The 26,830-nt window shown below is 28.7% G+C and overlaps 2 protein-coding genes and 1 long non-coding RNA gene across 4 annotated transcripts in view; 1 reads left to right on the top strand and 2 right to left on the bottom strand.

Annotated features, from left to right (window-relative positions):
* Positions 1–2,954: 2,954 nt before the first annotated feature.
* LOC105114192 (Adenine nucleotide alpha hydrolases-like superfamily protein) lies at positions 2,955–5,491 on the bottom strand. 2 transcript variants are annotated; one of them, XM_011010665.1, is made up of 4 exons: positions 4,910–5,491; positions 4,657–4,793; positions 3,543–3,719; positions 2,955–3,284 (listed from the first exon to the last, which is right to left on the bottom strand). In XM_011010665.1, exons 1-4 carry the CDS (start codon positions 5,135–5,137, stop codon positions 3,170–3,172), a joined length of 657 nt encoding a protein of 218 aa, XP_011008967.1. In that variant the 5' UTR covers positions 5,138–5,491; the 3' UTR covers positions 2,955–3,169. The 2 variants fall into 2 exon arrangements, with proteins under 2 accessions (XP_011008967.1, XP_011008968.1); XM_011010666.1 differs by having other exon boundaries at positions 4,657–4,778; positions 4,910–5,482.
* Positions 5,492–23,596: 18,105 nt separating this feature from the next.
* Positions 23,597–25,499, bottom strand: LOC105114188 (uncharacterized). Its single transcript, XM_011010663.1, has 5 exons — positions 25,341–25,499; positions 24,686–24,757; positions 24,452–24,527; positions 23,953–24,009; positions 23,597–23,874 (listed from the first exon to the last, which is right to left on the bottom strand). Exons 1-5 carry the CDS (start codon positions 25,366–25,368, stop codon positions 23,784–23,786), a joined length of 324 nt encoding a protein of 107 aa, XP_011008965.1. The 5' UTR covers positions 25,369–25,499; the 3' UTR covers positions 23,597–23,783.
* A 660-nt stretch (positions 25,500–26,159) lies between these two features.
* LOC105114189 (uncharacterized) overlaps positions 26,160–26,830 on the top strand; it is a 9,617-nt gene continuing 8,946 nt past the window's right edge. Inside the window, exon 1 of the long non-coding RNA XR_840079.1 lies at positions 26,160–26,787. This is a non-coding gene — a long non-coding RNA (uncharacterized LOC105114189). The remainder of the gene's footprint in view (positions 26,788–26,830) is intronic.

The raw sequence follows: 26,830 nt of genomic DNA, 5'->3' as shown, positions 1-26,830 counted from the left end.
TAAAATATGAATTGCTTATGTTCTACAAGCAAATGAAGACGAACCAAAAAATGAACATCAAAGGGGGAGGAAGGTTACCTGGAATGAGGGAGCATGGTTGCTGTCTCCGGTGGCTTATGGTGGCAACAGCAGTGACTGGGAACACTAGTGATTCTTCTTCCAATGTGGTGTCTGTGTAGTGAGGAGCTGTTACGCTGGTAGATGGTTGTTGTTGTTGTTGCTGCAACTAGTGTTTGCTGTCATGTTCTTCTTCTTCAGTGTAAAGGCACATTCTATCTTTTTTTTGTCTCCTCCGAGCTGACCCGCGGTGGCTACTAGATGCTTCTTCTTCTAAGTGCAGAGACACCAATCTAGGTGTCTTCTTTCCCCCTTGTCGGTTTGCTCCTCTTGTCTTTTTTCCTTCCCCACGTCTGCATTCTTCTTCTAGTCTTTGTTTTTTTCATCTGTTTTTTACTCTCTCTTTAGTTCTTTTTCTTTCTCCCCCCTCTGGTTCTACTAGCATTGGCAGCACTGATAGTGGTAAAATGGCGGTGCTGCTGTGGTGGTGGAAAGGAAGAACAGCGGTGCTGCCTGAGGGGTGAGGAACAGTCCTTTTTCTTCTCTATGTTAAGACCACCAATCTCTGTTCTTTTGTTCCCCGCGTATGTTTTCACTTTCTCTCCTCTGTCTCTCAAAAAATAATCCCACGTTTGGTTTCCCTTTCCTCTCTGCTTTTTATTTTCAATCTCTCCTCTCTTTCAAACAATTCTTCCTCCTATCTCACCTTCTGTTGCTTCTCTTTTCTCTTACAACTCGTTCCCCCCTCTTTTTTCCCCCTCTCTCTTCTGCGCGTTCCTCTATATTTATAGGCAGTTAGGGAGAGGTTCATCATATCCTGTTCAAGTGGAGGGCATAGGTCTCTGTCTCATTTTTCTTTCATAATGCTTATAGGAAATGGTTGTGTCTTATGTGGGTATGGGTCATGCGAGATTTTTGGGCAAGTAGGGTGGAGAGAGTGAGCAGGAAGAAAACATTTCAAAAATCTTCTTCTCCCTTGTCTCTGCATTCGTAGAGGAGAAGAAGCAGCATAATGCCGTTCAAAACAGCATCGTGCAGTTTTTTTAAAAGAAAAAAATGAATTAAGAGTGACTCAAAAATGGATTATGACAATAAAAAGCAAAATATTTTGTATGAGTTGGTCTATCATTATTAAGCTTGCCTAAATAACACCAAGGCATTTTCCATTCTAGAGGGGCAGCATTAATATCCTCATCAACATATAAATTAATTTCTTCTTCTTCACATTCATCATATATACTAATAACCTTAATGCTTAAGGTATCATCCACAATTACATTCCCTTTATTATCTCTTTATTTTAAATCCATGTAAGTCACACTTGCTTGCAAATAAACAAGATATCAAATATGATATTTTATCCAAACAACAATTTTTTTGAACAAATATTAAATTGCCATGATGAGCAATTGTATTGAGATTTTTTAATCAGTTCTTCCATAACAGAGTAGTAAATCACAATCAATAGAAGGTTAAATACATTAATTTAGCATCTATTTAAGCAAAAAAATCCAGATTTGAATTCTTACAATAGTAACCCGTTAAGATAAATAGGGTGTTTTTAGGATTTGTACAAAAAAATTACTAATTATATTTAATAATGGTTTAACATACTTCACATAAGTGTTTATTGAATCATAATCCAAGTTCTTAAAAAGATTATTCACTTGGGTTTTCCGGGACCAGTACAAAATCAAATTAGAGGTTCTTATGAGTGTTTACTTAAACAACAATAAAAGAATACCTATTAGTCAAATTAGATATTTTATGTTGATTGTCATCGATCAAAGAAAAACAAATCAGCTTAAAGGCTTTATAGCCTTTTTCAAGATTGAAGTTGAAAAACAAGAAAATTGGTTTTTTTTTTTAATGTAAACAATTGAATAATCACATTTTAACATCATACAAAACACTTTCTCATCAATTTCTAACCTCTAACTAAAAAACATTTTAAACATATTTATTATACAGTAATTTATATAAGGAAGTTGTCCTAGCTTCGACAACTCACAAGATCTTATCACATGATTCAAAAATTATTGTGAATAATTATTATTTTCTTACATTTTTGTTCTTTAATTGAGAGAAAAAAAAATTTAATTTATTGTTTTCAATTAAAAAAAGAGAAAGTGAGAGAAAAAGAGTGAAATTACCTGCATTTTTGAATTATAATATATACGAGAGTATTTTAGTCTTTGTATTTATTTTAATGAAGATTTGTGTTGATTAAAGTTGAAAAGTGTGATTCTTTAAAACTTGAGAGACAACTATAATTTGATCCAAACCATAGGATAACAAGGATAATTTTTTCTTATTTTATAGTTAAATAGTGCAAATTTATATACCAGTTTGTTAGGGATTTGTTTAAGAGCGAATCTAGATTTTATAAATTAGAAGAGCCGAAATGAATAATTTTAAGTTTTATGGCTATTTCATAAAATTTCCTTAAAAATTTTGCAAGGACACGAGGGATTTTGAATTTTGTTTAAAACCTTAGGTAAGCCAGGCCACCCTTGTCCATCCTCGAAATTCATCCTTGAATTTGCTATTATATATATATATATATATAAGAATTATTTTAATTTAAAATTTTAATAAGTTAGACAAAACCTTAAAATATTATATATATTATTTTTTACTATATTTTTATTTTTTTAAGTAAAAACTCTTAAAACTTAAAATTTATATATGTTTACATTATATTGTATTACTAATTAAATTTTAATTTAAAGAGAGAACAAGATGATAATATTCAAGTTCATTACTGTTTAATTATTAAAATTTTGATTTTATATTAAAAAACTATCTTAATTTAAAATTTTAAAATAATAAATAAGACTATTAAGATATAATTTATATTATTATATGAAAATAGTAAAAATAAATACAGGACAAAATTTTTCACAACTTGACAATGATTCCTGTAAAATCAAAATAACTACATGCAGTCAATTCCACTATTTCCATTTGTATATTTCAATGTTTATGTGTGAGACAGGTCAGAATGCTAAGGCCAAAGTTCTATAACCATATGCCCAAAAATTGTTGCAGCTAACGATGGAATTGATTAGCTGAAACTGTGTGTTTGAGAAATATCATCGAGTTTAGCCTGCTAAATGCTAATGCAAGCGCTACCCTTTCTCTTTGACTTCCTCGATCTCCATATTATTGCAGATGGATCTGGGCAGATTTTGTAAGGAACTTTTGGTGGAGCAATATGAGGAACCCTGCACGTCAAAGATGGATAGCTAATAAGAATACGGTAAGATCCCATTGTATTATTCTATCTCTCTCTTTTCCAGTTGGTTTTCGGTAATTTTTTTAGCACCAAACTTGTTCCCATCAACGAATTGGTGTTCATTTATTTGCCAGTACCCTTCTTAGCATTGTGTTTCTCAGAGTATGATGACGAGAGGGCATTTTAAGGGATGGATTGGAGGAGTCGTGCATTTGAAAACTATAGAAATGGTAAAGATTCAACTTACTCTAATGGTCTTCCAATCTCGATCTGCGAGAAGTCCATGCTGCTGATTGAAATGTCTGGTGCTCGTGCTGCGCTGGCCCTGGCACCGGTAGACCTCCACAGGGGCAATGGTGGTGGTTTGATGGCCAGTACCCTGCAGCTGAAGCTGTTTGCAATACTGTTGTGGGCCATTGCCAACCTAGCAATAAGGGCAGAAAACATTGCCATGAGTCCTGTGTGCCTCCAAGACTGTATATTTATAGGATATTTACTGTAAAGGAGCTTGCAATGGACCTGTCGGTTCATTTATTGCAGAGAATACACATGCTCATCATCAATTCGCAGAATTGGCTTGCATTCATTTACAAAACTAACAGAATTTTTGAACCAGTACTTGGGTCAAAAGATCAGAAATGTGTCTTTGGATTCAAGTCATCCTAGGTGCCATGAGTTGATGAGAACCTTAATTTCGAACCCAGCATAATCATTTCATGCACAAACTTTCATGAGGCCTTGGCAAATCGCTGATAAGGCCCCTTCCCAGAAATCTAGTATCGGGATTAGAGATGTTACGATGATTCAAAATGAGCTCCATGATTATGAGGTTTTCAAATGTTGACGAGGAACCTTCCAGTGAAAAGTTTATTAGGAGCAATCCAAACAGAGACTCCAGAGTCAGCAGCCACAGGCAAACCGACATCTGCCCCCAAGGTGGATCCCAGAAACTTTTTGGCTTTTTTCACCACCATAGACATGTCACATGCCCCAGCAGTCGTGCTTTATCTCTCTGGCTCAAGCATTCTAATCTTTGGCCACCGTCAACCTCAAAGCTCACACACTTGACGATTGCTAAAATACTAAAACAAGTCCTCAAGTTTCGATTTTGAATCCTTAAAAAGGATTGAATTGAAACCAACAAGGAAACCACCTTGTACTAGCTAGGTACCCTTGGATTTGCAAGAAATTACCTAGAGACCCATCATTCATCAACCAGTTGACCAATTCCTGTATCTTCTCAATAAGCTCAGCATTGAATTTACTCATGAGCCGAATGATCGTTACGGAAATCATTTCTTTGATAACTATACATAAGTTTCCAAAACAAAAACAAAATGGGAATTTAAAACTGAACTTACTTGTATAGAAAACTCCGATCATGGAGTCCAACAACAAGTGCAGAGGCACCAATTTCTCTCACCATAGCAGCAATCTTTCCACCCTCTTGATCGCCTTCAGTTACAATAATCTCAACGTTTGTCTGTACAATATGAATCTAAAATTATCATCGTATCAATGTTCACTAATATTATTCACAAAACACACACACACAATTGAAGTACTGAAAGGCATTTAATTAAACAAAATATATACAAGACAAGATTTAATTACATTAAAGAAGTTGTTGCATATATCTTTGAATGACAGAGCCAATTGGTAACCTTTCAAGCGAAGCAGCCTTATCTTGTTCTTGCTTCTTGATGAGTTCATAGCAGGAGAGAAAACATGAAGGAGCGTTATGAAATCGCCAAAACGAAGCAAGTTGTGGAGAGCCCATTTAAGGGCTGTTCTTGCTGCGTCTACGTCTTCTACCACCACCACTATTTTCCTCACATCCATTCCCTGCCTCCCCTTCTCTCTCTCTCTCTCTCTCTCTCTCTCTCTCTCTAGCTATCTACCTTTCTAGACTATAGGCTTTTTGATTGCAGTCATACTTGTCTCTTTCTCTCTTAATTAACATTTCTTCAGAAGAGTTGGGGTTGTTTGTGCCAAGTCGTATGCTACGTACGTTACTTGCCTCATGAGTTGTCTTTGTTATTGTTAATTTCCCTCTTTCTGCCTATGCTTGAATGAGCCGATCACTCGCTCATCTCACAAATACAAGGGAAATGGAGCAGGTAACCACACTTATAATTTTTTAATTAAGGCAAATATAATATACATGATAATCTTCGTCACAACAAGAATGTTCATGAACGAAGAATGGGTAGGCTTTCCTTTTTCTTCTTATCTCAAACAAGTCCTTAGGCGTTATGGAAGTCTATGGCTAAAATATGGAAATGACAAGGATTGTCATCTTGTGATTGTTTTCTTTTTTTATTTTTTCAATAAATATAGGTATTTGAGTCAATTTATATGTATTTTGACTAATTCTATGTATTTTAAAATTAAAAATTATATAAATTTTGAATGAAATTAAAGTTTGTGGGACTCAATTAGTAACTTCTAAAAAATAAATTTAATACCTAACTAATGAAATTATATTTTTCAATATTAATTTCAATTATTAATTATTAATATTAGTGTGCTTAAGATTCTTAGCATCGTATAAAAATACCCTTTTGAATTAGAATAAGGGAGGGGAAAAAAAAAGTAATCTCCAAGTAAAGATATTTCAGAATTCCTACTGGTCAATAATTTTCGATCCCTTTTTGTTTACAAAAAATAAAAAGGAAAATGAAAAGGATTGAAATGGCTAGCAAATCTATTGCATTCAAACTCAGGGACTCATGCCGTTGGGTTTTAGGTCAGAAAGACTACGACATCTTTTCAAGTTTTTCCAGAAATAACACAGAGAGATAAAAAATAAAAATAAAAAGTCAATTTTTTTTTTTTATCAATTTTGCAACCTTTCAACTCTTTGCCAGCAAATTCAACATATTGTATTCGACGTAATTCACAGTCAATTCATCGCAAATCTCATAAGATTACCTCATAATTACGCAATATCATTTCATAATTAAATAAATAAATTTATTCCACCAATATAATCCATTCTCATAACATTTATCTAAGCCCATTAATTAACTACATGTAATAAATTATCTTACGGATAGGGTTGCATCACCGGAACCATGGATGTATCATGGTGCATAAAAAACAACCACATTTAGTGCATCAACTGGGGGGCTACAAAATGCTCTTGCAACCACTTCATGCATGATTCATGTTCATGGTTTTGATGGTCTAGGCCTGTCCACGAGATAATTTGATAGATGTAACTACTTGGATGTCATGAGAATTTATTATATTAATATAATAAATTAATTGAGCTCTTTTAGATTATGAACTGAGTTTGTGTAATTATGAATTGACTTGAACTAATATTAAATTGCAGGTTATATGTGATATATGGTGAATTGTGTTGAGCATGACCTGCTGGGTTTGTTGGGATTTTAGGTGGAGAATTGAAATTTTACAAAACTGCTCGTATTATTGTGATTTTGGGGTTGAGTGAGTTGTACCTACGTGTCTGGGTGGGTCATGCATTTACAACCTACACGACCCGTCTAGCTATGCTATTTCGAGAATTAAGTTTTCAATTGTGCTATTTTAGGTCATTTTTCCCCTATTGTGAGGTTTTTTTAAAATAAAAAAAAAACCCAAAATATTTTATTCTTTAAAGGAAAAACCACATCACTGTTCTCCATATATAAATAAAAAAATAAATGAAATGAAACTAAAAATGAGAAAAGGAAAGAAATCACATCATTTGTTTGCTACGTTACCGTGGTTATTAAAAAAATTATAATGTAATTTGCACCTCAAGTTTTATAGTTGATTTTGTTTTAATTGATGAGAGAAATTAACTTTGAGATAGAATTTGCCAAAAAGTAAAAGCTCAAGGACCATAGGAGAAAGATTAAAAAAAAAAAATCAACTTTCATGGCAAATATATGAAAATTTAAATTTAAATTTCTTTCAAACTAAATAGTATAATTAAATTTAATTTACATATAATATTAGTAATAACAAAGAATAAGTTGGCATAACTAGCTATTGTATAACAGACAGGCCTAATATGGTATTTATTATTTATTTCCGGCTTTACTATCCTTATGATTTTGTTTTTGTTGACGCGAGTTCATTTCTGAACCTGACATCTCAAAATGCAAACAACATATTCGTAACTAGCATTACTAATAAGACCCTGACTTTGAACGCTCGTTTTTTATGTGAGATATCACAGGTTGTGTAACGATTATTTTTTAATAAAGCAAGTTTGAGTCAAAAAAGAACTTTTATGGTGCTTAAAAAGTAATTAGTGGCACCATATTAGGTACTTCTTAACTCCACCTTAAAGAAAAAAAACTAACTCAAAAAATGATATGATCCTAGCTACAACATAAAAGAATCCATTAGGAGTATTTATTGAGTCTATTATAAAATCTAAAACAAATTAGATGCAATAGGAGTTTAATGGGCTAAGTCTAGAGACTTGAGTTAATAAAGTTTAAATATGTCTGTCTAGATATTTTTCTACTTTTTAGGACATAAATAAAGCTACAAGAGAAGTATGAATGTTATTTTAATTGGGTTGGAAACTAGATATCTTTATTTTTTTTAATGATATATAATAGGTTCATTGATGCATATAGACAAGAGAGAGAATAACGTATTTAAAATTAGACCTAAAATCTATCAACAAGGTACGAAAATATAAAAGACATTATTTTCTTAGGAGTTATAGATTCAATTCATTACGAAGAGTTCTTAATTTTATTGGGAATAATGAGTCCTTAATGCTATTGAGAACTTATACAGTAACCTTTATATTACTTGTTTTACAAGGGTTTCATATCAATCAAGAATAATTAAAAAGTCAAAAAATAATTCTTATTTTATAAGGCATCAGACTTTTGTTCAACAAGGATTTTTTAATAATTATTTATCTTAGATATTTTTCACTATTACATATAGAAAAGGGTGAAAAATAATTTTAGACTATTGTTTTATTATTTACTTTTATTATTTTTAAACCTTATTTTAATTAGTTTAGCCTTTATTTAAATTAGATGCATGTTTGACCCACTAGCATTAGAGTTTTTATTTTCGAGAATATAAATACTCTTTGTAAGGACAAAATATTAAAACTTGATAATACTACTACTGCCAAAATTTATTCAATTTGTATGAGAGAGTTCTCATATTTTTTTGTTTTGTAGCAAACTAAATTGACTTATCAAAAATTAACCAGCTTCATGGTATCTTCCTTATATTGTTGTTGCCTTAGGACATGTTATAATTCTATTGTACTTTTTTATCAAACCTGTTTTGGTTTTATGAAATTTATTGTCAATCTTATTATAGGTTACATGACCTCGTGATCATGAAGTTCCCATTAAAGAGAAAAGAAAATAAAACTCATGACTCATTAAAAGTTATAAGAATATCTTCACCTAAAATTTCTCTTTCCTAGTTATATCTATTTTTAAAAGTGAGTCTATGAAGTAATTAATAAAATATCACTAGTTATTTTTTGTGCATTATAAAATTTCTCATTTTTGTCTTAGTAATTTTAGTTTATTAGATTATTATATAACAAGAACAGATATTATTAAAAAGAAAACTATTTCTCCTTAATATTTTATCTTGTAAAAAAACTATGAATATTATTAGTTATAATAGTTTAATTATAAATTTATCCTTGAAAAAAAAAACATTGAACTAGGCATTCAGGACAAAGTTTTTTTCAAGATGACACAATTGTTTAGCATATTGCATGGAGTTAGATTATTTTTTTTGTCACAATAAAATTATTACCTTAGCCTTAGAATTAAAAAAATATAATGCCTTTCATTTATGGGTGCTTTAGTCCTTTCATGACCTTAAAAAAATTATAACTCTTTCATAAGGGTTTTTTTATCATATTACTTTGGTTTTATTATAAAATTAAAGGTTGTTTAGGAGTATTATTATAATTAATAAATATTAAATATTATTTTTAAAAAAACCTTAATAGCCTTTTGCATTGTTTAGGTGGCATGTGGGGTCGTTTAGTTACTGAATACAACTTTCTAGAACAGTATTTGAAAGATTTCGATGCCCTTTACATAATAATATAATATGATGCATGTACTAGAAGTGCCTTTAGTTTAATGTTGGTGACTATTTAATTTATTTTTTTTATTTTTCTTTTCCCTCTCCTCAAATTTTGCATCACCCCTACAAAATTTTAGACTAACCCCCTCAATTACTTTTTCCTTCATTTATTGTCTCTTTTGTATTGATTACTATTTTTTTTAGAACAAGTTATAACATTACAAATATTTTGTAATTTCACCCCATTATTTTTTTAATCTATAAATAATTTTAATCTATAAATAATCAATCAAATTACAATTTTTTTTAATCTTACCTCCTATGATTTTTTTAATCTTTCAAATTTGATCATTATTCTATTAATTGCTATTTTTTTATTTGGAATCATTTTTAATTTTTTTAATGTCATCTTTCTTGGGTTTTTTTCTATCAAATCTTATCCCCATTCTTTTTGTTGTTTTTTTACAAGTTTTTTTTATTAATATTTTTTCCACAATTTCAACTTTCAAAATTAAATTGGAAGTGAATTAAGCTTTTTGATTGAATACGGATTCAAAATTTCATGGGTTAGAAGTTTTAGAAATTAGATTAGGTTTAGAAGGTTCATCTGAGTTTGTTTGTTTTTTTAGCTGATTTTTTTTATATATAATTATTTTTTGGAATTTTTTTGTGTTATTTTTTTATGGTTTGTCTTTTATTAGGTTAGTCATAAATTCATGATCAAAATCACTTGTTTTAAAGGTTATTGCAAGTTTATTTTTTTAATAATTTATTTCAATCTCATCATTCAAACCTTTTCTACTACTTTTTTATTTATAAGATTATCTCTATCTTATGGCATGGCCATATAGTTTTTGAGTTCACCCAATTTAATAGGGTTTTTTTATTTTTTTAATTGCTTTTTTTTTAACAATTTCTCCCTATAAAATTGAATTATTTGATAATTTGAATTTGTTCATGTCTAGTTCTTTATAATTTTTTTTCATTTTTATTTTTTTAGTTGGTTTATTTATTATTGTTATATTTTTTTATATTATTTAAATTATCAATTTAACTAATAACTCGAGACTTAGATTTTTTTTGCCTTGATATTTTTTTATGTCATAAAAGTTTTTTGCCCGACCATGAAGGTAATAAATAAATCTAGTATTTACTATGTAGTTCAAGACTTAATAGAACTCTCTTTATGAACTTAATAAATTATACAATCATAACAAAACTACTCTTGTAATTATTTCAATTTTTATAATAATGGAGGAATTAGTCACATCTTAACTATTTTTGTGTACCTACCTGAATCATAGAGTTTGGAGTGGACAATCCTAGAAACTTTATATATAGTTAAATCTCCACAAATTAATATCCGAGGACCATGAATATTTATTAATAAACAGAGATATTATTTAATAGATAAGTTAATAATTTATAAATTTACACATTAATTAATAAAAATACTAATTGATTAAGGTATTCTTTATTTTTATTTTTTTTGAGACATTGTACTTAGTGCATGTATATCACGATTAAATAAAAATGACCTAATTATTGAAATACCAATTATCATTATTCTATATATCTGTTTAACCAAAACAAGTTGGCGAATGTAATTATTCTTATAAAATAAAAGTCATGTATCTATCCATTTTTGTAGCTAACTAAAATTACATTTAATATACCTCAAAAACATTAAATCCAGTAATTACTCAAGCAAAAACATTTATAAAAAGAATATACTATATTTGGTAAAACTAAATACAATAGCTTCTCATCTTAAAAGTGTAAATAAATCAACAATGATACATGAAATATATAAAAAAACAGTGTGAGTACAAATAAAAATCCAACTTTTACTCAAAAACAATTAAAAAAATAAGTGTTAGAAAAATTTAATTTATAAATGAGCCAAACATATCAAATATGATGAAAGGGTTATTAGAGTATCTATAAGCCAATGTTGAAAAAAATAATATCATTTGTTTAATACCAAGAATGTATAAATATAGTTAGAGAACTACTTACAAAGAAGGTAAATGAGTTTTTGAAAAGATATAATTTATAAATATGTTAATATTTTTTTTTTAGATTGGCTTAAACACTTCAAATCAAAATATCATATCAAGAAACATCATCATTTTAAAGAAAGCAAATCAATTGATATAAAGCTCATGTATAGTAATTTGTAGTTCATGAAAGAGAAATTAGATCGATTTTTTATAAAAGATATCTCAACATTTATAAAATAGAATCATTTTATAAACTATAACTAAATCGTATTTTTATAACAAAGTAACTTGAATGCAAGAAACTATAATATTTTTTCATGAAAGATGTTTCAATATTTATAAAATAGAACCATTTTATACGCCATGACAAGATCATACTTTTACAACAAAGTACCTTGAATGCAAGAAACTAGACATAAAAAGACTTGTAATTGCTATTTGCTGTAATGATAAAGGTTCCAAGAAAATTCTTTCATGGTTCATTATACTAAACTATGGTGTTTTAAAAATATAACTTAATAGAAAAATTGATGGTTGAAAAGTTTATTACTTGTTGATAATTTTTTCACTTATCTAAAAATTATTGAAGATTTGAAAAATATTGAATTGTTTTTGTTATCACCCAACACAATATAAAAAATTCAATTGTGATGCAAGGATATGAGATCATGTGTATTTGTTACTGTGGTGTAATTTATTTTTAAAAAATATTTATTATTTAAAAATATAATAAAATAATTTTATTTATTTTTAATATGATACATTAAAAATAATTGAAAGATTATGTGTAAATTATTTATGTATTTAACCAATATAAATGAGTTGATGGCATGTTTGCCCTTGTAAAAAAATCTTATGGTATTCTATTCAACTAATTCTCTTAAATCCTATGAGATCATGTGTATTTGTTACTGTGGTGTAATTTATTTTTAAAAAATATTTATTATTTAAAAATATAATAAAATAATTTTATTTATTTTTAATATGATACATTAAAAATAATTGAAAGATTATGTGTAAATTATTTATGTATTTAACCAATATAAATGAGTTGATGGCATGTTTGCCCTTGTAAAAAAATCTTATGGTATTCTATTCAACTAATTCTCTTAAATCCTATGAGATCATGTGTATTTGTTACTGTGGTGTAATTTATTTTTAAAAAATATTTATTATTTAAAAATATAATAAAATAATTTTATTTATTTTTAATATGATACATTAAAAATAATTGAAAGATTATGTGTAAATTATTTATGTATTTAACCAATATAAATGAGTTGATGGCATGTTTGCCCTTGTAAAAAAATCTTATGGTATTCTATTCAACTAATTCTCTTAAATCCTATGAGATCATGTGTATTTGTTACTGTGGTGTAATTTATTTTTAAAAAATATTTATTATTTAAAAATATAATAAAATAATTTTATTTATTTTTAATATGATACATTAAAAATAATTGAAAGATTATGTGTAAATTATTTATGTATTTAACCAATATAAATGAGTTGATGGCATGTTTGCCCTTGTAAAAAAATCTTATGGTATTCTATTCAACTAATTCTCTTAAATCCTATGAGATCATGTGTATTTGTTACTGTGGTGTAATTTATTTTTAAAAAATATTTATTATTTAAAAATATAATAAAATAATTTTATTTATTTTTAATATGATACATTAAAAATAATTGAAAGATTATGTGTAAATTATTTATGTATTTAACCAATATAAATGAGTTGATGGCATGTTTGCCCTTGTAAAAAAATCTTATGGTATTCTATTCAACTAATTCTCTTAAATCCTATGAGATCATGTGTATTTGTTACTGTGGTGTAATTTATTTTTAAAAAATATTTATTATTTAAAAATATAATAAAATAATTTTATTTATTTTTAATATCGATACATTAAAAATAATTGAAAGGTATGAAAAAAAGATCAATATAATATTTTTTCTAAATAAAATATATTTTTCAAATATAGCCAAAAGTAAAAGTTATTTGCATTCTCAAATACTCACAATAATTGTCAAAACTTTCTACATTGATTAATAAGATCATTACTTGAAAAACGATACTCACAATAATTGTCAAAACTTTCTACGTTGATTAATAATATATATATATATATATAGATATATATATATATATATATATATATATATAGTGGCTAACTCTGTAATATATATTTTTATATTTGAAAAAAGTTACAGAAAGATGAAAAGTAGATATTTTTTTAAAAAAAACTTCAAAATAATATATAAAAACTAGAAAAAAATAAATATAATTAATAAAACTCCCACCATTTTTATCTTGTCTCTTTAATTGAAAAGATTATAAAACAACAAGAAATTGTGAAATTAAGTGAAATAAATAAATAAAATTCATTTAAATTATAAAAAAATCCTTGTTGCTACCACATTCTTCATCATCACACATCCATCTCCATAAACAAAATGTATGCAAAAAAAGAAGAAAAGAATATAAGAAATTGAATTAAATCTCAAACAACATTTCAGCCGCCAACATAACCATATGTGTAACGACCTTAAATTTCCATCCCTATCTTATATTCAAATTGGTCTTTAATATACACTAAGTATGGAAGTATTTCTGTTTTATTCTGATGGCCTTACTGTGGAATCTCAATCACGTAATTAATTCATGCAATATCCCTCAATTAATTTCCAGACTCAATAAAAAAATCGGCAAAGTTTCCCTAAGAACAGACCTCCACTTCCATCGTGAAGTCTTATTCCTAGCCTAGCCTAGAGAAATACTGGAAAAGATGAACTTGAAATACAATATACACTTTTTGAGAAATCTTTATAATATATGCTTACATGTCAAGTTAAAAGAAAATCATAGAACACACGACAATTTCACATCATGTTCATCCAAGTCAATGGTACTCCTCCTTTCCTTGTCTTAATCCCGGCAAAAAACATGTTTTCCCTTCGAGCCTCGAGGTCCTCCTTTTCAGTTTTATTTTGTCTTTCTCAGATTTTAATCCATCATTCTTGGAACCCATACGAGGTTCTTGTCATTAATATTCCCTGCTCATGCGACCGACTGTGTCTTTTTTATTGAAACTAACTATATTTTATGATATTAATAGTACTTATTCATGTGACCAATTTACTATCCTGATATCGATAATCCTCATTTATGTGGCTACTTATATCATACCTCGGTGATTGTTTCCACTCGTGTGATTCACTACATTACCCCTTTTTTTTTTACAAGTAATTAAAATAAATTTAAATAAATCAATTCAAAACATAAATAGATCCAATTAGTAACTCTAAACGGATAACAAAACATAAATAGATCCAATTAGTAACTCCTCTAAAAGGATAGCTTAACTAGTCAAATCTATATTTATTTTTTAAAAATTATCAGTTATGGTTATTAATTTTAGAGTTTTAAGAAATTAATCTTTACAAATGGATGGGATGCTCATGAATACTGGAAAAAAAATAATAATGATTAGACGTAGAGCACCAACTTGCTACTCTGTAGATTCCAGCTCCTCCTATTTTGGGTCTAGTTCTTATTTCCGAAGCCTCCCCTTTAGCAACAAGATTACAAGTCATCACCACTTCATTCATTTAGCTCAGGGACTCACATCCCAGTTCCATATCCCACACATTCTCCATAAACCTTTAAACAAAACTTTGCGTTAGTTTACATTGAATAAAACACATATATGTCTAGAAAGCATGCATCATCATTCATTCATTCATCCCTTCCAAGATAGGTTACACTATAATCATAGTGTTCTTCATTTATGTGTGCACGTCATGCCACAATCAATCCTATTATGGCTACCTTTTTCTTGAATCCTTCTTAAATTCCTACACAATTCTTGATCCTTATCTCCTATAATTAACCAGAATTATATTTTTAGATTCCAAATCAATTGCCTGCATGGTATAAATGCTTAGAACATGTTTATCAATAACCTGACATGAATTCGCCACACATTTACTCAAGTTTAACAAAATTTCCTCCCAATAGTTTTTCAATTCCATTCAAACATAGGCCAAATAACATGGTTAAAAGAATTTATCATACAAAGTCACATGTTCTATCCACTTTCCCTTCTTAACACCCTTTGGCTGAACTTGAAGGAAATAGAGTTCATAGAATTCTTTTTCAATCTTCATCGTAAATTCATCTCTTACGAGTTCTTTCGTCATGTAGAACTAAGTCATGCATTGAAACACATTAACCCATCAACACAATTCCAAACCCAAATTCTTCCCATCTGGCTGAATAGCTTAATGCTCCATTCATGTATTCCTTTTCTTTTCTTTTTTTCCCCTTTAGTTTCTTGTTTTTTTCAAGTCAAATCAACATTTTAGACCTTTGTTGTGACTCAAAACACCTTATTTTTTTCATTTTCATCCAAGCTCTTCCCATTTTCACCCTTGGCCTAATCACTAAAACAACCAATTTATGGTTTTCCTTCAATTATTCTTATGATTTATACTTAATAAAATCATAAAACATGCTTAAATAACATATTTCATAACTAATTTAGGTCCCGTTTATTTACTAGAAAATATTTTTAAAAAAAAATAAATTATTTTTCGATGTTAAGTGGTGTCATGAAAAATAAATTGAAAAATATTTTTCAATGTTTGTTATGCCATGGAAAATGATCTGAAATATAACATATATTTTTTTTAATTTTAGTAAAATAATGAGGAACAAATCTTACAAATTAAAAAGTTGAATGAAAATAAAATTGAAAAAAATATAATTTCATAAATTATCTCAAATAAAATAAATAACAATCAAATTAATAGAGATCAAATCTAATAGATAAAAAAATTGAAAGATGATGAAATTAAAATAATAATAATTATAATTTCATAAATTTTTTCAAATAAAATAAGTAACAATCAAAAGAATGAGAACCAAATTTGTTAGATAAAGAATTTCAATTAAAAAATAATAAGATAAAAGCAAATAACAATCATAAAAATAAAGACCAAAATTAATATAAAAATCAAATTTTAAGAGATAAAATTAAAAAAAAATCAAAACAAAATATATAGCAATCAAAAGTTTGAGGACCAAATTTGAGATAATCAACAAATAATATGATATTTTTAAATTTTCACAATTTCTAAAAAGTATTTTTAACTCAAAATTAAAAAAAATATATAAAAATCAAGCCAAATTTTTATTTAACTAGAAAATATTTTTTATTAATTAATTTTTCTAATAATAAACAAATACAAAAAAATTAAAAAATAATTTTCTAAAAACTTTTTTTTTTAATAAACAGGTCTTAGTAACAAAACCTATTTTACCATCACATTCCATCAAAACCCCCCAACATCATGGCTTACCCATCCCAATAAAAAAACTCAAATCAAATTAAAACTTCAAAGGAACAAGAAAATGAAGTTCATTACCTCTCGTTCACACCGAACTAAGGAGTTTTTCAAGATTTTCCAAGCCCTTCATCTTCTTTGATAAGAAAATGGGTGAGAAAACTAGGATATATCTTTTTTATTTACTTTTTAATAAGGAAATGATGATATTATTAATTTTATGTTTTTATTAAAATTTAATTCATTTTTCACTTATAAAATAATTAATTCTAAATGCGGTGAAAGAATGATTAATAGGACTTGTTTTTTTATCAAATGTTTTTATACTCCTACGTTGTTTATCTGTTTCTTATTTTGTACGGCTCATTTCAAATATAAATGAGCATATTCTAAGGAATATCCTAAATTTTACGAAGCTGTCAATGATGTCGATGAAGCAGTAATATAAGAATTGGGTAAAAAAAACTTCAAAGATGAAGACGAACTTATTAAAATAATTGTTGGAGTTTATCTTTTACACTATAAAAATCTTAAAATGTTAATTGAAATTTTCACTTGTGCATTTAATAAAATTAATTGACAATCATATGCTAGATAAATACTAAAATAAGATATTAATAAAAAATAAAAAATAGATTTAGAAAGAATCGTGTTTTATCTTGTTGTGCTATTTAATTTTTTATTTAATTATTTATTTAAAAAATTAAAAATAAAAACTCAATTAAAACTAAATGATATGACATTATAGTTCTTTTTATTATTATTAGCTTGATTTCAAACTAAATGATATGGCATCATAGTTCTTTTTATTATTATTAGCTTGATTTGGCCTTAGATATTAAAAAATATTTTAAAATAACCATTTCAACTTGGCATATTCATACACGACTGCTTATGCCGTTCAAAACCTCATGTGACGGGAAAAAAAATATATCAAGCCGGCATCGTTTTAATTTCTCAAAACCTTTTTATTTTGTTTTTGAGACGACCGTGTTTTTAATCCACCCGGGTTATCTAGCTGTCGTTTCACGTCTCTAGGGATGTCAAACGCCACTTCGCCAGCTGGCATTACCTGCGCTTTCGTGTCACCGTTGGATGCCTCAAATGCCTCAATTATTCAGTCAACTGAGCATCATAGAGGTGTGCGACGAGAAGCGAAGCGGCTAAGACGTGGTTTAGAATCTTAGTGGTACATGAATGGAATCATTAGCTGTGACGTTATCTTTCTTTAGTAAAAAAATTAAGTATACTTTAGTTTATAATATCCCAAATATATTTTTAATTTATTTATTTATGAATTTCAATTAAAATATTTCAATACCTAATAAACCATTAAAAAAAAGGAAGAAGACATTTTAAGATGTTTACATTCTTTTAGTTTATAGTTAATTTAAATTCATAACTTGAGTAATAAAATTTAAGTTTAATAAATTTTTATAATTTATATTTTATTTAATTATATAAAACCAAAAATAAATATTTAAAAGAAAAAAAATAATATTTAAAATAAAAATAAAACAAAAAATATTTTATTAAAATTAAATAAAAAAATTTAAAGAAAATAAGAGATCAACTATCACAAATTCCAGTGCTTGGCCTAGTGGTAGAAGGGGCTTGTCTCCTTCCACTGCACCTGGGTTCGAGCTTTGGCGTGCACGTCTGTCACCACCGCGGTGCCTTACATGCCTACTGGGTTTGTAGGGTATTCAGTGGACCATGAAAATTAGTCGTGGTACGCGTAAGCTGGCCCGGACACCCCACGTAAATAAAAAAAAAAAAATGTGTCTAACCCATAAAAAGAAAAGGTCATCATGCCGGCTTGCATGCCTTGTGTTTTCTTTTCTTTTTTTCTATATATAATGGTGGGTGTCATGTAGTATAAAAGCCTAGTTTCATACTACTATAGCAATGATTAGAAAATTAATTTGGGTTTTCTTGAACTCATAAAAAAAAACCTAATAAATAATTTATAAAAAAAATCAATTCAAAACATCCATAAATTAATCCTAAAATACAAAGTCAAAACAAAAGTTATTTGTCAATTTCAATCTATTTTTTCTTTCAAAATAAAAAGGAAAAATTAAATAAAATAAAATTCTTTCATCAAATAAACCTCTTAATACCAAAAATGATATATTTCATCTCTAAAAATTGATTAACCAACAACTTCTTTTCTCTTTTGTTATTTTCTCAATAAATCTCGCTCTCCTATGTCAAATATAAAGATTGTAAAATAGATAAAATAAAAATTTAGATCAAAACAAAAATTATAAAAAAATAAAAGACCAAAATGAAAGTATACAAAATTATGAAGGTAAAATCTTTTGAATTGAAACAATTTGAAAAGTGCCAAAAAAAACCCTTTTTTAGCCATAATGTCAAATTAGAGAATTTATTTATGCTATTAATAGATGAAATTTTAGGATAATCATTTTTTTTTCACATCACAGGTCAATAAAAATATCTCAAAAGTGCACTTTAGAATGGAATGGCATGTTTTGAACTTTTGATCAAAATCAAAATTATTTAGAGAACTTTTTATAATATAATTACTATATTTTGATTTTATAGGAAAAATACTTGTATAAATGGAAGTTATTAAAATTTAGCATAATCTTACCTTTATTTGATTAAGTTGGAAGTTTTAGGAATATTATAGTTATTAAATGCATCTCCTTTAATAATTATGTTTCTTATAATTACATGATGATGGATGATAGTTAAATATAATTCAAATAATTCATTTTCATTATATTATATTATTGATTATGGTAATGTGAATTAAAAGGATATGTGATCGATTAGTAATTCTTCCGGTTAGTTACTTGATGACATGATCATTTAAAATTATTACTATCTTAATTAGTCGATTAAACTGATTGAACGATTTATTAAACGGTAAGAGAAATTTAAAAATTATTGGAGAAATTGGTCAATCAAATTATTAGATTGAATTAATTTGGTTTACCATTAAATTAACAACGTAATGTCACAATACAAAAAACAATCACCTTGTTTTTAATATTATTAAAACAAAAATTATATAGAAATTGTATTTAAAGATGAGATTGTTACCGTAATCATAACATCATAAACATCTAGGTAGATGTTTTACCCAAACAAATTTATACCCAAAACGCATTCAAGTCGATATTTTATTTATATAATTATTATTTTTTTAGCTCAGTAAAGCTCTAGAAAATTCAAATCTAGTAAGATTTTAATAAATTTAAACCCAATAAAATTCTCTTTTATTTTGAACCTAACAAGGCCTTTGTAATTGTTTTTTTTTAAGCCCTTTAAGGCTTTTATATATTTGAATTTAGCAAGATTTTGATGAATTTAAACCCAACAAGGTTTTTTATTTATTTATTTTAAGTCTAGTAAGATTCTTTTAATTTTCTTCTTATCTATGATTTATTTGTAAAGGGTTCTTGTAAATATTTTTAGTATCAAAAGACCAACAATTTCTTATGTGAATGAGTCTAAGAGGACTCTTATAAATCTCTTATTATTTTGTAGTCTTAAAAGACTCTTATATTTTTTTTATGCTTGTGTTTTAGAGAATTTTAATAACTTCCATTTATACAAGTATTATCCTTATAAAATTCAAAGGGTTCTTATTATTTAGCATAAATATTTCTTTATGTTTTATTTTTAAAGGATTCTTACAAAGTTGAGCTGAACCCTGCCAATATGAAACTTCTACATTGCGTCTCAAAAGATTCTCGTAAAATCACGTTAAGTTTATCATTCTATAAAATAACAGATTGAAAGTATTTCAAGTTTGTCATTCTATAAAATAATTATTTAAAAAATCACTTCGATTTCATCACTCTATCAAATTCATTACTCTATAAAATGATAAGTTGAAAATCACTTCGAGTTTGTCATTTTATAAAATAACTATTTTGAAAAGCATTTAAATTTTTCACTTAGAAAACTCACAGGTTGAAAAGCACTTTGAGTTGTCATTATATAAAATGATTATTTTGAAAAGCATTTCAAGTTTGTTACTTTATAAAATGACATGTTGAAAATAACTTTGAGTTCATCACTTTAGAAAATGATAATTTTCTAAAATTAAAAAGAAAACAAAAATAAGTCCAAAATGATTTCTTTCTTGATTTTAAGCCTAAAAGGGTTTTTATAATTTTGTTTTGCTTATGAGTCTTTGGGAACTCTTGAAAATCTTTTTGCAATTTCAAGCCTCAAAAAGCTCTCACAAATCTTCCTTTTTATGTCTTAGATGTCTTTTGCAAACTTAAATCCAAAGCATCGCTTTTGAGAATTTGAGTTCTAGGTGATTGTTTTAAATTATAATTCTTAAAGCTAGTCACCTCCCAATTTAACTACTTTTTAAATTTTTCAATGTTTGTTATTTTTTTTTACAAGCTTATTAAACAAAGTTTAAAAAAAAATACTTTTTGAAGACTTTTGTATTGTAAGTGTTGTAAAAAGGGGTAAGCTATCATCATTTGTTTTTTAAAACATTGTTTTTTAAATGTAAGAGAATATAATAATTTCCAAAAAAATGTATTCTAAACTCAATTCAGCCAATTTCAAGTAATTTTTTAGTTTTTGACTTTTCCACTTATAATTTTCATATTAATGAATTTTTAAAATTAAAAAAATGAAAAAATAGAAAAAAAATCCATGCAAAGAAAAGAGAATCAAAGAAAAAATAGAAAAAAATGAGTGGAATGATAATCTAGTAAAAAATGGACAAAAAAATAAAATGAAGGGATAAAAAAGAATAATGAATAGAGAATAAGAATATTCTTAACTATGGTAGTATAAAAGAGTGTGAATGGTAGGGAAAAAATGGGGGAGGGGTGCAAAAACACAAACCCTAGCCATTATTAAGATGTGCAAAAAATATTTTAAGATGAAAAATTATAAAGAGAGGAATTTAAAGAAAAATAGAGAGAATTGAAAGAGAAAATTTTGTTTAGAAAGAAAAATCTGTGAAAAAAAGAAAAGAAAAAAGGATAAAATCATAGAAAAAACTTGCATAACTAGCTCCATCTATCCTCACTCCTTTCAATTGTTGTTCTCTCACACCAAGTTCCACCACTCATAGCTAGCAGACCAACTCCTCTTCACAGCCACAATGAGATTTGATTGAAGCCCAATGTAACAACTTCTCCATTTGTTTTTCACCATCTTTCCACACATTTCTCCATCATGCCACAACCATTATGAACTGCCACACTATAAACTCTCTCCATATCAATCAACCCTTATATAATTATACCACTAAAAGTAACATACAATAGTAACAACAATAGCTAATAATGAAGAGAGAGAGGAAGAAAAATAAATAAAGAGAAAAACCAAGGAAAAAAACATGAAGCTTTGGATGGCCTAATTTCTCTTTATAAGTAGTGGTGGATGAAACCACCCATATAGGAAGGAAGACCAAGAAGTCATACACTTAGTAGAGTGACTCATGTACCTTCTAAACTTATTAATGTGAGAAATAATATATTAATAACATTAGTAGTCTACTCGTGCGTAGCTTGCACACACTTTCACTTCCTTCACTATTCTAGTTCTTTCTGATCCACTCTAGCTATTTTAGAAGGTTGATTTCAAACCCTAATTTTTTTAATGATTTTTTTTTGTTTTTATTATTGATGTATGTTATGATTATATTTTTAGGATTGAATAAATTTTAATGCTTTATTATTGATGCGATTGATGTCTTATTATGAATGATTATGAAATTAAAAATGTTGGGGTGGGTCCATGCCAATGTATGGCAATCCTGGGGTTATTATACCTATATGGAGATGTTTTTAAAGTGGATTAAGACTGAAATTAATACCTTATGATGAGTTGACAGTATAGATTATAATAGATTTGTCCAAGGCTTTATGGTTTGGTTTTTGTATAAAATTATATGTGTGTTGACGTTGTTGTTAACTTGTTGCTATTTACAAATATTTATTTTTGAATTGGATAAAAAATAATGTCAACATGTTTTTATCATATCGTGACTAAAATTAGATGCTAATAATTAGGTGAATGTGTCTTCTAATTTTAAAGACAAGCTTAAATATGTTTTTAAATCTTAAAATGAGTTGAAAAATATATTCATGGTTTTCCTCGTGTTTACATCAAGTTGACAATATTTTGGTTTAAACTTAGTTTTGAAAACTAGGTCGATAAGTCTTTTATTTTTATGAATCAACATAACCCTAATATGATTTATTTTACTGAAAATAAAAAATATCAAGTTGGAAAACTTGTAATTCAGCCTGATACTAACTCAAATAAACTTTCATCAATAACAAATAACTTATATTCATTTTAATTTATTATCGCTTATATTTAATAAAGCACCTGTTGATTTTATATCCATGGACAGGTCTGGCCCAATATCAAGGCTAATTTTGGGAGTAACAAAATCGAGCTTCAAATAGAATATTCTTATAATAGAATATTCTCATTGTTAACGCGTGCCAAGAGATTGAGTCATTATAGGACACAAGAACAAGAACCAGTCTGGAAATCCTTGTTAGACGGGACGATCCTAGGATTGGAGAGTGTTATAAAGCTTCGTATTATAGTCCCAAAACAAAATGAAAAAACAAACAAAGAAAAACAAATAGATTGTAATTTCCCTCCTCTTTGTTTAGATAGTCTGAAACTGAAGAGAAGAAAATGATGCTAAACAATTACTGACGGAGGGGGCAGAGATTTTGACTGAAAACCATGCATTTGCCCTCGTGTCTTCTCACACCTCAGATTTTTTATTTCTTATTTTTAAGAAAACAAAAGGAAGTAAAGGGAACTTGAATCTTGTCATCTTCCTAAAAAGATATGTAATAAAGGTCCTTATTGCAAGGAAATGGCATATTGTAAAGGTCCTTTACAAGGAGAAATGGCATGGAGAAGATTAGAGCAATGGCGATAATAATAATGGGAAAAAAAGAAAGATATCATCTACTTATTATTGACACATACATCATTTCAATCTCAATTTGTTGCTTCTACCCACAAAATAAAAAAGAGTAAAGGCCCTTATTGCAAGGAAATCATACATTCAATATGCTGCTAGAATAGAGTTGGATTGCATCGTGCTTCTAGAATCTCCTCTCCAGGGACTTCACTGGATTCGAAGATGCAGAACTTTTCCCAGGAAAGCTACCCGGTGGCTTCATCATGGAAGACGAACTGTACATGGCAGCAGTAGCTGTGAGTGCTGGGAGTACAAGGTTGCCATATTGAAATGTGCACCACAGTTAACATTACCTGCTATTCCTTTGCAGAGCATTTTTCCTCATGGCGGCAATATTTTGCACCTCGCGACTGCTCAAAAGTCATCAAGGATGAAGACAAATGAAATCATTTCCTGACAAACTCATCTCAAAATAGCAAAAGCTTGAGCACAGTTATCCAAGGCCTAGGCAAGAAATTCAATATTTCGTGCAGAAGACTTCAAAATTAAATATCAAGATCCAGCAATAAATGGATGCAACAAGACATTTTAAACTTAACCTGATCCAAAGATATTTGCTGTCTCTTTTGTTTTCACAAGTATGAAGCACTCTGTTCAAATATGTTATTCTTTTGATCTAGAATTGGTGTTTCTGTAGCAGTCTCGTTAAACCTTAATGCGCAAACCACAATTTTGTAGGGCATGTAAAATGCAGATCAATGGTTGTGGGTGAGGGAACTATTGTAAAAATCAGAAAGAAGAGAAGCTAATGAATTCGTTTCAAATGAACATAATTGCACAAAATAATATTACCTCTTCAGAAAATCCATTTTTGCCTTCTTCATCAAATTGCTCTTCCCATTGGAAAGATTGTAGCCAGGTCCACTTCCTAACAAAATATTATATTGAATAAAATGACATGAAAATTTTAAATGCATCATCTTCCCCTTCCCAGCCACTGAAAGGAGGAATTGCAGGAACCCCAACTTCTAATAACAAGTCGCCGAACTACAAAAGAACCAATTACAAGGGAATAAGTATGGCTACCTCCGCAAAAGCTTCTTTTATTGCTTGAAGGTGGAACCTTCGAGCAAAGACGAACTTGTCGACTTTGTTTTCCTACAGAAATGAACCACACAGTAAGAATTTTATTTGTACAAAAAGTAAAGCATACAATACAAAACATACTGCCTTGGACTTGCAAAAATACAAACTCAGAGAATAGTGCTCAGATTACTTGTTAGACTAGTTAATTTAACAAATCAAACACCCCCAGCCACCCCCCTCTCCCACCTTTAAGAAAAAACAAAGAAAAAATAAATGAACTCAGCCATAAAAAGAAAAGAACTCCATTAGATCAGGTCCTACAACAATGCTAGATTTGATGTGACAAAATGAAGGAGAAAAAAAAATCTTCCATAATGGATGGGTTATTTTTAAAAAACTCAGCAGCATAAAACCTTCAAATAGTTTCCATTGATTACAGTGAAAGAACCCCGGTCCAAAAGGGTCTCCTTCAAAATGGCTTTTGTTGAAAATGGTTTGTTTTTGAAAAATGAGAGTGGCCACTTATTATTTCAAAAGAAAGAAAGAAAAGATAGTGAGAATAAGAAATAACTCCACATTTGTCAAAAAAGGGAAAAAAGAAAAAAATAGCACTAGCTTTTACGCAAAAAGAAAAGGTAGACTCCGGAATTTGTACCAAAAGGGGAGTTATGCATCCTCTTCATTTTGGTGAAAAATCTTTCATTCCATTACCTCAAAATTAATTCTTACCGTAAAAAATCAACCAATTCTAAAGATGTTAATGTGTACAAGCTAGCACAAATGTAGAGTATCATTTCAGTGCCAAGAAACCAAGTGTGTTGTAGTGCAAGTATGTTGTAGTGCAAGTAGGGGTGTTCAAAAAAACCAAAAAACCTGCATGCTTGTGCTAGTGAAAATCAAACTAGATGTGTCTGCATCAGCTAGTTACTTTAAGAAGAGAACTGGGGATATTGGGAGCTTTCAGATTTCAAAGGTGGTCCTGAGTGTCCTACACATCCATTAACATAAGGAAGGTGGTCCTGAGTGTCCTACACATCCAGTGAAGTGAAAGGAATCAAAATAACATAATTTTGTTTGTTTTGGCACTATGAAAAAGATTTGATACAATTCTAACCTTTTTTGCAAAGCCAAGTTTTATTTTTGAAATGGGTAAGATAAAATTTTATCACAAGAGTACATAAAATTATTAAGGATTTTATTTTACACTTGGCATTCTAGCAAAAGCCTTGTGAGAAAGATGAAACGAAATGATAGGACAATAGGAACAAGCTCAAATCACAATATGCCCTGTAACAGCCCGGCCCAACCTGCTATATATTGTCCGCTTTGGGCCTTCCGCCCTCATGGTTTTATTCCTATTGTACGCGTTTTGGAGCGTCGTGTTGCTAGGAACAAAACCGTGTGGGCGAAAGGCCCAAAACGGACAACATACAGCAGGTTAGACCGGGCTTTTACATTTGGTATCAAAGCCGACCTCACTGGCTGTCTGATGGGGCCGACGGGGTCGTCGAGCTCCTTAAAGAGGGTGAATTGTAAAATCCCACATCAGCGAGTGAGGAGTTGGTTGCTGGCCTTATTAGTAGTGCTGGTCGCTGACCTTTTGTACGCGTTTTGAGGTGTCAGGTCTAATGATGGGCTCGCATCACCAGGAACAAAACCGTGAGGGCGGAAGGCCCAGAGCGAACAATATACAGCAGGTTGGGCTAGGCTGTTACATGCTCAATCAAGTAAACGGGTACCTTGTTCACTCAGGAAGTAACTTTTACAAAACCTAGCTCCAAACCCTAAAAATTTCACTCTAGATAAGAAAATTCCATATTAAGAATTTCTAATTCAATGAAAAACTTCATTACATTTTAGAATTATCCATTTTTAAGCTTCTACCACAAACTCAATCATTCAAGAAACTACATGTGATTTTTCTGGTAATAGTCTTTAGCACATTAAGCTTCTAAAAGGTCACCAACATTAAAGGCTGCAAATATATGAGAGGAGAGGGAGAAAAAAAAAGTTTCATCAAATATATTTCTTGACTTCAGTAACAAAAAATTGTGACAGCATCTCCTAAAACCACCATCTAAATTATTCCTCTTTCCAAACACATACATTTTCTTAAAACTGTGCACAGAGATATGAGAGATCTCA

Source organism: Populus euphratica, unplaced genomic scaffold (genome assembly GCF_000495115.2).
Source record: "Populus euphratica unplaced genomic scaffold, PopEup_1.0 scaffold499.1, whole genome shotgun sequence".
In the NCBI taxonomy this organism is placed as follows: Eukaryota; Viridiplantae; Streptophyta; class Magnoliopsida; order Malpighiales; family Salicaceae; genus Populus; species Populus euphratica.
This window is presented reverse-complemented; position numbering and strand designations above follow the sequence as displayed.